This window comes from Benincasa hispida, chromosome 6 (assembly GCF_009727055.1).
Source record: "Benincasa hispida cultivar B227 chromosome 6, ASM972705v1, whole genome shotgun sequence".
Classification (NCBI taxonomy): Eukaryota; Viridiplantae; Streptophyta; class Magnoliopsida; order Cucurbitales; family Cucurbitaceae; genus Benincasa; species Benincasa hispida.
The window spans coordinates 44038342-44052846 of NC_052354.1; the positions used below are offsets into that span (position 1 = coordinate 44038342).

At 32.5% G+C, this 14505-nt stretch overlaps 2 protein-coding genes and 2 non-coding genes across 4 annotated transcripts; 3 read left to right on the forward strand and 1 right to left on the reverse strand.

Moving 5' to 3' along the window:
* Nucleotides 1-8881: 8881 nt before the first annotated feature.
* Nucleotides 8882-11566, forward strand: LOC120080585 (60S ribosomal protein L18-3). The gene is made up of 5 exons (XM_039035302.1): nt 8882-9029; nt 9126-9215; nt 10608-10736; nt 10840-11022; nt 11252-11566. The coding sequence occupies exons 1-5, from the start codon at nt 9027-9029 to the stop codon at nt 11408-11410; spliced, it is 564 nt and encodes a 187-aa protein (XP_038891230.1). The 5' UTR covers nt 8882-9026; the 3' UTR covers nt 11411-11566.
* Nucleotides 9439-9531, forward strand: LOC120080635. The gene has a single exon (XR_005482588.1). It is a non-coding gene; the product is annotated as a small nucleolar RNA snoR69Y (small nucleolar RNA).
* Nucleotides 9682-9779, forward strand: LOC120080636. The gene has a single exon (XR_005482589.1). It is a non-coding gene; the product is annotated as a small nucleolar RNA snoR69Y (small nucleolar RNA).
* A 1578-nt stretch (nt 11567-13144) lies between the features above and the next one.
* On the reverse strand, nt 13145-14505 carry LOC120080208 (F-box protein PP2-B13-like). The gene is made up of 3 exons (XM_039034785.1): nt 14167-14505; nt 13936-14054; nt 13145-13848 (listed from the first exon to the last, which is right to left on the reverse strand). The coding sequence occupies exons 1-3, from the start codon at nt 14437-14439 to the stop codon at nt 13320-13322; spliced, it is 921 nt and encodes a 306-aa protein (XP_038890713.1). The 5' UTR covers nt 14440-14505; the 3' UTR covers nt 13145-13319.

Genomic DNA, 14505 nt, shown 5'->3' on the forward strand with positions numbered 1-14505 from the left:
TATATGTTTGGGTTAAGTATTAAAAATATGTTATTAGACTTCTAAATGATTATAGATTTTTAAATAACATAATAAATTCAAAATCAAATGTACTAATGGGTTAATTGGAAAAATAAGGTACTTTATAAAGATAATTAGACAAAATACACTTTTAAAACTATTTAGACAAATATGATATTATTTTTGTTTATATTGAAATGATTGGCTTTGAAAAGAAAAATTTTACATTTGAAATCATTAACAATTTATTTTTCTCTAATTTTTTAGCATCATACGTAATAGAAAAATAATAAAAATCATATTTTCCATATCTTTTAAGCATCACATGTAAAATGAGAGATTTTTTTACAAGAAAAAAATCACATTTTCTCCATACTTAGTAAAAATAATCTAACTCAAATTTTTAAAAATAAAAATTTATCTTTAATTACGTTCAAACAAAATTTTAACGAAATCTAACCATAGGTATTTAAATATGTTCCTAATGGAAAAAAAATAAATAAATCTTTTAAAATTTATATTTAAATCTTTTTTCATTTTACCAAAATTTTAAAATTTATTAGTAGTTTTGAATGTAAAATTAAGAATATGTTTCTATTGGAAAAAATTAGTGATATTACTTTATTTTATGGAGAAAAGAAAAAAAAAACTAAAATGAATTAAAGAAATAACATGAAATCTAAAACTATATATTTAAATAAGAAATTAAAGTTAATAGACAAAGATAATTAAACAAAAAGGTACTTTACAAAAGAAAAATTTTAGACAAATGTACTTTACAAGGATAATCAGACAAAAATACACTTTTAAAACTATTTAGATAAATAGGATATTATTTTTGTTTATATTGAGATGATTAGCTTTGAAAAAGAAAAATTTTATATTTGAAATCATTGATAATTTATTTTTTTTCTTATTTTTTTAGTATCATACGTAATAGAAAAATAATTTTAAAAAAATCACATTTTCTCCATACTTTTAGTAAAAATAATCTAACTTAAATTTTTAAAAATAAAAAATTATTTTTAATTCAAGTTCGAAGGAAATTTAACGAAATCTAAAAATAAGTATTTAAATATGTTCCTAATGGAAAAATAAATAAATATTTTTAAATGTAAAATTTATATTTAAATCTTTTTTTATTTTGCCAAAATTTTAAAATTTATTAGAAGTTTTAAAAATAAAATCAAGAATATGTTCTTAATAGAACAAAATAGTGATATTACTTTATTTTGTGGAGAGAAAACAAACTAAAACGAATTAAAGAAAAAAAACGAAATTTAAAAATAGATATTTAAATAAGAATTTGAAATTAATAGTGGTATTGGATTTAAACTAAAATGTTTTATTTTATAATGGATTAATTGGAAAATTTATGTTATAGTGGATTGATTGGGGAATTTATTTTATAGTTGGTTAATTGGACGTTTTATTTATGAAATAAAACAAAAATGTAAAACGTCCATAATTTTGTATTAGTTTTTTTTATTTTGTTTATCGTAGCTATTATTTCTTAGAAAAACTCTACAATCAAGTCATTCAAATGTTATGTATATAGTTATTTATTATTATTTGGAATGATGTATTGATTATTGAATATTGAATATTTGAATGTTAATATTAATGTTATTGTTAGTATTATTGTTGTTATTGCTGTTATGTTTACTATTTATCTAGTCAATTTATTTTGGATTATTCACCTTAATGTTGTAAATTTTATGATGATTAAAGAACATAAATTCATGTCAATGTAAAATAATATTTATCATTGATTTATGGTCAAATGATGATGCATGACTTTAGTAACAATATTTATCATGATTTTGTATCTAATTTTTTTATTATTTTGTTTGAAGATGGATATTATTTTTTTTTTTTAAAAAAAAACATTCCTTTATACAAATAGCAATAACACATTAATATAGTTGACATAATATATACTTACATATATTATGATAAATATCATATTGCATTGGCCAAATTACGATGGACTTTGTGGAAATTTTTATGTTATATGCATGGAAACATTGTTAATGGGCCAAATGGGATATAATATGATAGGCAACCATCTCTTCGTATAAATATGCATCGTCAAATTGAATTCAATATATTAATAGATGGATTATGTGATGCGTTATCCATAAATAGAGATGATGGGGTAGAGGTAATATTTAGATATGGTAGTTATGTAGCAGGATCTACTTTCTATATCCTCATCTCATTATGAAGTGAGGCTGGTATACGGTTCATGATGAGCAATGCTCCATACCCTTCAAATAGAGTTGAATTGTATATATCCCAACCCAATGTCCCTAAGTCCAGCCTCAACGAGAAAAGAAGTTGAAACTATTATTGAGTTGGAAAATCATGATGTGGAGGATGAGCATTGTGATCCAACTATTGCCACAAACAACGAAAAAGTTGAAATAGACGATGATGATATCGATCTAGATTAACTACCTAGTCAATTTTATGGCGTTCATGAAGTCTCCAAAACATTTACTAAGATAGACCTGATGAACATTGAACCCGATTCGACAATGGGGGAGGACACTAATATGGGGTCTGATTTACTGCTTAAGGGGATGATATTCAATTCCAAATTGGATTTAAAAAAATGCAGTGAAAAACTATTCAATCATTCGACATCAAAATTTTGAATTCATTAAGTCAAATAAACCAACATGGGTTGTTAGGTGTAAAAGATATGGCAATAGGTGCATGTGGAGACTTCACACTGTTTGCCATAAAAAACATGGTATATTTAAAATTACCCAGTATATGGCCCTCATTCCTGTGTGTATGCAAGACTGAGTTAGGACCACAATCAATTGAACTCATATCTAATTGCATCTGAGGTAAGCAGCATAGTGAAAAAAAATTTGTTACTTGACATCAAAACATTACAAGATATTATCTTGAAAAAATATGGTTATTCCGTTAGTTACTGGAAAGTGTGTGACGGAAGAAGAAAAGCAATTGCGAAGATATTCGGAGATTGGATCGAATCGTATAATTTTCTGCCTAAATGAATGAATATCTTACAAATCACAAACCCCGGTACAATCGTCTATTGAAGGCTAAATGAGGTGGATTGTGATGAAAGGATTGTAATGTTCAATAGTGTGTTTTGGTCGTTTGGACCTGTTATTGAGGATTTCAAGCATTACAGGCCACTGCTTCAAATTAAAGGAACTCATTTGTAAGGGAAGTATGAAGGAACATTGTTAATAGCTACCTCAGTCGATGTAAATGGTCACGTCTATCTAGTTGTGCACGTTATTGTACCAGAGCAAAGTGTTGACTCATGGGGCTAGTTTTTGAGATTTATGGGATCATGTGGTGCAAGAAGGGAGGGAATGTGTCTAATTTCATATAGATACAAAGACATTATATCTGCCATTAGAAACCCTAACAATTGAGTTTGAATACACCACAAATTCTGCTTGCGACATGTGGCAAGTAATTTTAACGACAAATATAAAAAATAGTCTATTAAAAAGTTTGGTGTATAGTGCAGGATCAAAATTTCAAGTTCGAAAGTTTAATGACTATATGGTCGAACTTCAAACAACAAACCTTAATTGCTTACTATATTTCGCTTCCATAGATCACAAGCAGTGGACACAATCACATGATGGTAGTCATCGTTGTTGGGGTTAATGCCCTAAAGTCTCGTGTCTTGTAGTTTATAAACAGTTTGTACGAATGCTTGTGATGTATAATATATAATATTTACTTCACTTCTTAATTTTGTACATTTGGATGTTTTATTGCTTTACCACAAACCAATAAACTTAAAATCCCTGGTTGTCTTTATGTGACTTAAGCATGTATGTGGTGATATACAAGTGGATCATGTCTTAAGTGACAACCAAAATGGTCTGTAGTATATGGATATAAGAAGGAAACCTTATCCTGGTAACGCTACGGATGCGGCCTGCTTTATGGAATAGTTACAAATGTTGTGACTTATCGTAGATGGTCTGACCTTAATCATTCGTGTAGAGGACATGCGAGTAGGGGCATCCTATACAGAGAGTTTGTATAAGACCTGACCATTAAATGTTAACGTCTTGTTATATAACCACATTCATGACAAAGACTTCACTTCACTAGGATGACCATACGTAACATGACCTACCACTTTGGGGATTCGTCTGATTTCAGAGCTGGGAACTCAGCTACACAAGATGGAGTTCACTCCTTCCCCAAAGTAGGGGTAGTCGATTGATTGTCCCTTAAGGGCTGCCCGGGGCTTGAACGATGGTGGGCCACACATCTTCTCATAGTCCAAGAGGTGTTCACCAATAGTAGGACTAGTTTATATTGTTCATTAGATGGATCAGTGGTACTTAAGGAGAGTAAGATTACTATAGGGGCAAAATTGGTAATTTGACCCAACTGTACTTATGAGCAATCTGTTGAAGGGGATCGTACTGATGATTTGATTACATCAGTGACATAGACCATATTCTATGGTAAGAGAGTTCAGCTGTCGATCTTTAGTACAATGCTTGGCAGTTACGGATGGTGGATATCATGGCTAAGGAGTTTATTATCGTTATTCACGTTACCGTTAGAGCTTTGAGCCATAGGTCCATAAGGTCCCGGTAGCTTGGATACAAGTTGAGAATCAGTTTTTTGATCAGTTTGAAATTTTCAAATTCACAAGAGGGTTCGATTATATATGATATATTGAACTAGTTAAATATATGTGATATAATTACTTTATGTATGAGATATATTAATTTGGAGGAAATTGGATATCTAGTGGAGGAAAAATACTATGGTTAATATATGATATTAAAACCATAGGTTATGAACATAACGTGATTATTATTTATTATTTATTAATTGGACAGTTATAGGATAATTGGCCGGCGTTTTCTTTGTTTTTCGTAACGGATGAGAGATGAAGAATCGTTTTGAGACGCTTAAATAGCTCACACTGTGTTGCAATTATAGAGAGTTGTCGCTTAGTAAATCAGATCCTATACGAGTGTTTTTACTGTACAATTGCTTACACCGCGCGCGCTGATTACTAAACGATCGTTTAGCGCCCGAGCTTTACTAAACAATTGTATAGACGATCGCTTAGCTTTTCCTACACAATTGTATACTTTACCTAAATGATCGAACATTTTGTCTATACAATAGACGAGTTTTTCTCCCACTTGCTTGATCATTGTATATGATCTTCTTTCCTCCTCCTCTCTACCAAATCCGAACAGAGCACACTCTTTGGATTCTCACTTCGAGAATACTGAGGGTTCCAAGTGGTGATGTTGTCTCTTTTCTTCACCTGTTCGTATGGGGACTGTTCGTGGTAGACGATTGGGTGTTGCTAAACGATGCTTGTCGTTCCAGCGAAAGCGAGATTTGTTGCGATGAGAGTCTTCAACCGATAAGTTTACTTAGTATCCTGTTTATTAATCTTTAAGCATGTCGGTAATTTAGTATTATGATGCATATTTGTATGTGTGAATGTAAATGTGGTAATTCTGTCCCAATGACTTTGGAAAGACTCGTTTTCGCTCAGAGGTACTCTTGTATAAGAGTTCTTTCAATTGGTATCAAAGCCCTCGGTTTCTGATATTCTAAATTTATTGTTGCAAAGAATTGGATTTACATTATCGGTGGTGCAACATGTCTACTCTCCGTTTTAAGTTGAGCATATCAATGCTATGCATTGTCGGCGAAGAGAGACTGTTATTCGAAGGCAAGAGAACCCAGACCCTTGTATATTGAACTATCTACGTGCTGCAGGATTCTACGAAGTCTCTTGTATCAAATTTATACAACTATACCTTAAATTTATACAATTAGACTGACATCTGATAACGACATCAGTCGAACGATGGCAACAGGAGATACACACTTTCCGCATGTTGCATGGAGAGTGTACAGTTACACTTCAAGATGTAACTATCCAATTTGGACTCCCGATTAATGGAAGACCATTGATCGGGTCACTAAATTATGACTGAGAACAACTTTGTGCCCTTCTTTTAGGCGTAACCACGAATGACGTCGTTCTTAGGGGAGGTTGTCTAAGCCTACCATGGTTAGCTGATCAATTTAACAACTTCGCCCATCTACCAGATAATGCAGACGAAGATGACCTGCAATGATATGCTCGAGCATATATTCTCACGTTGATTGGAAGATTGGTATTTTTCGACAAATCCAATAGCAGAGTGCACCTGATGTATCTTCCTCTTTTGGTAGATTTTGATGTTGCCAAGACTTACAGTTGGGGGACTGGATGTCTTGCATGGTTATATAAGCAACTATGCAAGGGTGCAATTATAGGTGGAAAAGACATTGCAAACCCACTTCTATTGCTGCAAATTTGGGCATGGGATCGATTTCCTCTNTGGAAAAGACATTGCAAACCCACTTCTATTGCTGCAAATTTGGGCATGGGATCGATTTCCTCTTTTAGCGCCTCGACGACTCCATCGATATGAGAACAACTTAGGTGACATACCACTTGCAGTACAGTAAGCATATTTACCTCATTGTTGTTGTGTTCATTATGAAATACTAATAGCTAAAATTCAACCTGTGGTTGTTGTAGATGGAATGACAACTATTCTGTAATTAGAGCATCGACGCATGTTCAAGTAAAATATAGGCACATACTAGATACACATATGCCTAACCAGGTAATATTTTATTCATTCATATATCATATATTCATAAGGTTTGAATCTTCTGGTTCATTTATATTTTGACATATATGCATGTAGATTATTTGGGAGCCATATAATCATCTCATCCAACTATTGCCGCCATATTGTCTTGATGGAAACGAGATATAGACACCCAAATGTCCACTTATATGCTTTTTCGTTGTGGAGTGGCATCACCCAGATCATGTGATGCATCAATTTGGGATGTTGCAACAAATTCCTCAACCATGCAACACAGACGCCCGACTCCATTCACTGGATTGCATATTTGGCTCCTCAAATTTAAATTTGGGAAAATTGTCAGAGTTTGGTTGTTAATGGACCTCCTATTAACGACGGTGTAGGTACTGAGCCTCGATATATTGAATGGTATTCCAATATGAGCAGGCGACACATAACTAAAGTAGAAGCATCTTATCACTTGTTGGCATGAGTTTATTATTTACTATGATTGTTTGATTTTATTTCTTCATTGCACACCAAAATAAATTTTAAAGTCATTAACTTGTTATTCAGTTCTTTTTCAGGCCGAGCTTCCAAATTCGCCATTATCTGCTCAAAGAGCCTTGCGTAGACTCATCTTTATATATCGAGTGCGATTTTCAATGGTGATATTCCAATGGAAGAACAAGGTGATCCAATGAGACATCATGATGTTCCTACTCGACCTAATGTTCGGAATGAATATCCAACAATGCCACTCGATCATTTTACACATACTTCCATGATGTCCTCTCCCTCAACATTTGAATTTTTTTTCTAACAACTAAGTATGGAAGAATAATGAGATTAGTGAGATAGTTGATTTTAGGTAACAATGATTTATAATTAAACAAGTGGAATATTATTAACTATAAAAAAACAAAGAAAAGAAAGAGTTGGGGTTCGGGTTGTTAAAAGAATGAGAAAAAAATAAAAGCAATATATATATATATATATATATATTATATATATTATATATATATATATATATATATATATATATATATATTATTTATGAATGCATCTCTTAGAGATGCATTCTTATTTTATTTTATATATATTTTTTAAGATTGCATATCTTTAAGAGACACATCCTTATTTATTTTTTTAATGAATGTGTCTCTTTAAGAGGCACATTTAGTCGGGAAAAAATAAAAATAAAATAATCCATCGGATAAGGACAAAAAATTCACTCCCTTTTCCCTAAATAAGTTGAAAACACCTCATTTTCCCTAATTAAATTCGATTTTCACCCAAAAATCTAATTAACCCATGAATTTTGGAAGGAAATATCCAAAACTAAAACCTAGACCATAATTCATGATTATAAAAGATATGTATACTTAATAAATTTCAATCAAAATTTTAGTCAAACAAACCATTCGTAGAATTGTGGTATAAGAAAGTTCCGAAACAAACAAATAGATCATTTGAACATTTTATTTTATATCAACTTTTATACGAAAACTACACCAGATACTCCTGACATTCTATATACTCTGCATCCCAAACACAAACATATGAACTCAGACAAAACAACAATGTACCCTAAACACAGACATATGAAGACATATAAACTTCAGACATTCTATATTAATTCTGCACCCCAAACAATCCTTATTATATTGGTATCTTGGAGACCATAGCGCAAGGTCTTTTTATATACTAGTTTAAATAGGTTTCCATTAAACCTTATTTAACTAGAAATTATCTCTATCCATCATGTCCATGACTAGGAGGCTAACTAATTAAATCACATAATAGCCCAATCTAATAAAATAACTTAATGTGATAAAATATTAATCCACATACATAGTCAATATTTTATTATACATAGTTATTAGTTATGTATTGTAGATAAATTTACATATAACTCAGACAATTCAATCCAACCCAATTCGGATTGGATTGACTATTTTATTCGAGTCTTTTGGTTGCCAACCCAAACGATCAAAATGTTCAAATTGATCTAGAAAAAATATCCCAAACACAATCCAATTGAATTCATGTACACCCAATTTTAAAGACAAAAAATGCAACATTTTAAGATTTAAATGCCGGATGAAAACTAAACACAAAAACCAACCGTGTATTTGTTTTTAAAATAAAAATTAAACGTAGACATGGATTATAAAACCCCGAAATTAAATCAAACTGTAAATTAGAAGACAGTACACGTGTACGGTCAGGATGCTACTTCGAAAGATAGGTTAAACGCGCCGCAGTGTTACTCCACTTTTGCCCTCGTCTTCCATAAAAAGGGTCTTAAAGAACCCTAGAGCCATTTTCCTTCGCTCTTCGCAGTCGCCGTCGCCGAAGAGAAGGGTTACTCAACGAAGAGCTCCAATGGTCCGTCTCTTTATCTTCCTCTTTCTCTCTTTCATTCTCTTTCTCTGCTTCCAATGGCGTAGATCAATGTCTGAAACGTGTTTCCTTTTATCACAGGGTATTGATCTTGTAGCAGGAGGCAAGAGCAAGAAGACCAAAAGGACTGCCCCCAAGTCCGATGATATCTACCTCAAGCTCCTTGTCAAGGTTGTTTTTTCTAATCATCTTGCTTTCACGTGGGTTTTTCTTAGAATATGGAGATCAGTTATTTTGGATTCCTTTTTTGAATGAAAAAATATGTTGTGATTTTAGTTAAGATATCGTGAATGGAGAACGGAGTTTCCAATCTAATTCTTCCAGCATTATTTTGAACCTCCTTTTTTGTTGTGGTTGAAATCTCGTTGTTTGATAAGAGAGTAGAGCAACACTTATGTGCAGTGATGATATTTGTGTATCCCAGCTCATTATGAGATCTTTCGTAGGTCAAGGAATGAACGATTTCCACATTTATCTGAGCCCAGGTTTAGATTTAATTTTCTTCTTCAGTTTGAACTATGAAGCAGAAGATATCGTTAATCATTGCCCTTTAGTAAATTGTATCTATTCTTGTTCTCATGGAGTCAATGTTTTAATTTCTTTTTTAATTATACTTAAAATGGAACGCGATTGTTTTATCAGACGCAATGATGAAATATGTGATACCCAGCTCATTATGAGACTTTCTAAAGGTCAAGGACTGGACTATGTTCACATATTTATCTGAGCTCAAAGTATTCTACCTCAGAAGTTTGTTTCATGTGCTTTTGAATTTGGAAGTAAAATAAAGATGAAAAATATGGGTCGTGTATAAATTACCGAACCCCTTGGCGCTTCCTTTTGCTGTTTCAATCGATGACTTCTTTTTCCCTGCATTTTGTAAAGGATGTGCTGGCTTTTCAATACTGATAGTTCCCTGTGATGTTTTGTGTTTTTTAACCATGCTAATACTGATCACTAAGGCTCTGCTGGGTAATCATCTTGTTTTTTTGTTTTTTCTTGAAAATAAAACCTATGTACACTACTTCACCTCCAAATTTCTTCCATTGTTATCTACTTTTCATCCATGGTTTAAAAAACCAAGCCAAATTTTGAGAACTAAAAAAGTAGCCTTCAAAAGGTTGCTTTTGTTTTTGGAATTTGGCTAAGAATTCAACCATTGTACTTAAGAAAGATGCAAATCACTGTAAAAAATGTTGATGAAATAGGATTAATTTTCAAAAACAAAAACCAAAAAGCAAATGGTTATCAGATGGAGCCTAAATGACTGATCTTCAAGTTTTCTCTGAGGGAACTGGCCTGTAGTCTTAAATCAATTATTTCCATAAGAGCTTTGTGTCCTTTTGCGTATCTATTATTTTAAATTTTTTTTCCTCCAAGCTCAATAATGTGGGTTTGTAATCCAAACTGGGGAATCTATGTGGTTGTTGTTGGGTCTCTTCCCTTTTTTCTGTGGTTGAAATCAGCTATGATTTGTTCCATGCTTTACAACATTTTTATCATTTAATTATGCTTATTTGGGTTGCTTAAACAACGGATCTTTATTGTGTTTAATGAATTCAGTTGTACCGGTTTCTTGTTCGAAGAACTGGAAGCAATTTCAATGCAGTGATCCTCAAGCGCTTGTTCATGAGCAAGGTGAACAAGCCACCAATTTCACTATCCAGACTTATCAAGTACATGAAGGGAAAGGTGTGTGCTTCTATTATGCACTACACTTTCTTTACATTTTGATTTCCGCTTTCTAGGAGTCATATAACATTATCTAAATTCTCTGGTGGTTAACATGGTGTAGGAAGAAAAAGTTGCCGTCATTGTTGGAACTGTGACAGATGACATTCGTGTCTATGAAGTCCCAGCTTTGAAAGTTACAGCATTGAGGTTTACTGAGACTGCAAGGGCAAGGATTGAGAAGGCAGGTGGTGAGTGTTTGACATTCGACCAGCTTGCCCTGAGGGCTCCTCTTGGCCAGAATACGGTACGATGCTTATGCTAATGCAACTGTGATGCTTGTATAAGGCTCCTCAATAGACATAAATAACAAACAAATAAATAAAATGCCGCTGAATGTTATATATGCCTATTTTATTCACCTGTCCTCTAATTTGATCAGTTCATGCTTATCTTGGTAGCCGCCAGTTTGTCAAACAACATGGACGAATGCTTAGATTCAATACTTAATGTTCTGTTAATTTTTGGTTTCGAAGGTTCTTCTTCGTGGACCTAAGAACTCTCGTGAAGCCGTGAAGCACTTTGGTCCGGCTCCTGGTGTGCCTCACAGCCACACGAAACCATACGTGAGGTCAAAGGGAAGGAAGTTCGAGAGAGCAAGAGGAAAGAGAAACAGCAGGGGATTCAGAGTTTAGTTTCAGTATATGTTCAACCCTTTTTGTGAGACAAAATATTCACGTTTTGCTAGACTTGCAGAAATATTATTATGTGAGATTCAGTCATGTCTTAGTACAAGTTTTCCTTATAAAACCAAAATCGGATTCACTGGAAGATATTGTTTCAAGACTTCGCATTTTTTTTCTCAGTTAACTTCATCTGATTGTTTTACTTTTAATTATTATCGAAGTTTGGTGAGAATTTGATGAAAACCTTGGGAGATTAGGGTGGAATTTGGATTTTTTAAAAATATTATGATAGCATATTTTCCTGTCATTAAACTATTGTTTTGTTATTTGATTTTATATGTATTTATGTTCCGCCAGAAATTTCCCGGTGATATTTTTAAAAGTTTCACCAAGTCTTTTAAAAACTTTTTTATGATAGTTTGCAGTAGAGTATAATTTTGGGAAAATATCCTTTTGATCTATAAGTTATTTGGTCTCGAGGCTTCAAAATATGTTATCTTTTTAGTTCTTTTGTTTTGAGTTCGATCTGGGTTCTAAATGTTAAAATTTTTGTTTCAATTGTTTTGATATTTACCCTTTTAATTTTGATTTTTATTAAATGTTCACTTTCTAGTCTATTATGTTTCTTTTCTTCAACGTGGGTTCAAATAAATGACCATTTGAACTATTTGAACTATCCAATCTAAGGGTTGGATTAATTTTTTTTTGGTTCGATTGGGTTGGGTCGGGTCACGAGTTAACTAAAAAATTTAGGTGGATTAAATCCAACTCAAATTTTATATATATTGGTTATATATATATATATATATCTTTGTTTAAAGTTTGATTGCTTTATATTGATTAATTTGTGATTTTTTAATATTATTTTAAAAGTTATGATATTTGTCTTGGTTTAAAGCTTGCAATAAATATCGTTGATAATTTGGTATTTGAATTAGTAATGTGTTGTATATAAATTTACATAGTTTTAATTAAAAAGAAAAAATAAGTTATAACCTAACAACTCAATTCAACCTGAATTTTAAGGGTTCGGTTGAAGACTTTATTTAAGTCATTTGGATTGTAAATCCAAACTCGTTTGGAGCATGTGGATATCATATTCACATTGATATTGTAGTATGTATGTTATTGACATTGTAGTTATGTTATAAATAGTTGTATGTTAAAATTTAGGGAGCATTTGTTGTATGTAGAATGTCATATTCACATTGACATTGTAGTATGTATGTTAAAACTTAGTATTACTCACTTCCCCATATCTGGAGTAGTAGCTTTCTAGTCTACTACAATCTTTCTTTCCTTATTCACACTCACAAAAACTGCTTTCGAAAACCTTTTATCCGAACTCGTTTTTCCTAAAATGGGGTGGAGGTTGCGAGAGGCACTCGGTGTGCTAACGGTGGTCCGTATTCGAGTTGGCTGACTTGTTCGTGAGCGGGAACAAGTGCCGCAAAATTGCTAAGAGAAGCTTCCGAAAGAGCGATTGTGACAGTTGGTTTTGTATGTTATAAATAGTTGTAAATACCACTCTTATATTTGGAGTGTATATGCAAATCAATGTTAAACTACTATATATATTTAATAGAGGACTTGTCACACCCACCTCTATTTAATTAAATTAATAACTTGGAATGATGGAGTAAATAGAGTAAATAGAATTAATATATGAGATGAGAGATTTTTTGAAGTGTTTTTGATCATCCATCGAACATTAAAGAGTAGCGTAAAGTGAAGACAAATAAATGAATGAAGGTATAATTTTGTTATTAGAAGATTGAAAAGAGAAAAAGAGAAAAGAAAAGAAAAGAAAAGAAGTTAAAAAGGAGGTGTAGATTTGTAATGAATAAAAGAATGTTAATTAACAAGTAATTTAAAGTGAAAAAAATTGAAAATTGAGGGGTAAAAAGTATGAAGAGGATCAATATTTAGGCCTGACTTGAATGGCTTGAATAATAAGTCCAGATTTGAGTTGAAAGCCTTTGGTTTCCATGAAACTCATATTCACTTCTTCATCACTTTCTCCACTGAAAAACTCTCCCAATTCAATCTCCAACCAACCATCTTCCCTCTCTCTCAGAACCCTAATTTCCTTATAATTCTCTAAATTATTATTATTATTATAGGAAGTTAGTGCTAATTTTCTGGCTCTTTCCCTTCTGTTCCCATAAAACAGATACTCCAAATCTTGCTTCTTCTCATCTGATTTATGGTGTAACCAAACATAGGCTTCACGGATATTATTATTATTATTATTATTATTATTATTATTATTATTTCCCAATTGAAGAGAAACTTGAGCTGGCATTAAATCCAATCCATAAGCTCTCTCTGAAATCTTCAACAAAAGATATGCTCCATACTTTGTGTTTGATGATACCATTTGGGTTCTGATTTTCCCTTTGATTTCCAGCCAACTCACTGTTCTAAGCTCCACCACTTCTGGGAATCTGCACATTTTTTTATTTTTTTTTTAAATTTAATCAAAGCTTAATATATTTAATTGGGAGAGTTACAAAAATAAAGAAGAAAAATACCTTGATTGAGGATGAGATTTCCAGCTCCAACAGAGTGGATCAGAGCTCCATGTGATACCCAACTCTCTTGCAGATAATGTGTAGCTAATTTTCCCCCCAAATCTATCCAACTCAAACCTCTATTCAAAATTAAAACATTTTATTATATATTATTATTCTTTTTTTATTTCAGTTCACTAACAAATTAATTGAACATCCCAAAATCTTACGGACTTCAAATTTTTTATTTACCTTTCTACCGCCGTCCAGCAGGATCGGACAACAGAGTCGCAAGAAAACCTCTCTCTTCGATTTCAACGGAGACTCGCCCGAGATATCAGACGCCGCCAGAATCTCCTCGTAGTTTTTCGGCAAAAATCTCCCCCAAACCACGTCGGATTCCGCTGCCGATCGAAACACCGACGAGACCAGGGATAATTTCCCCACATCCGAGGGACTTGTAAGTGACAGAATTGTGGAAACACAGTCCTCCGCCAACACTCCGATGCTCCAAATTCCGGCCATTCTCTTTGCAATTTTTCTCTCTAATTTTTAAGTTGGGTCTGTTAAGAGATGGAATTTGGGAGTTGG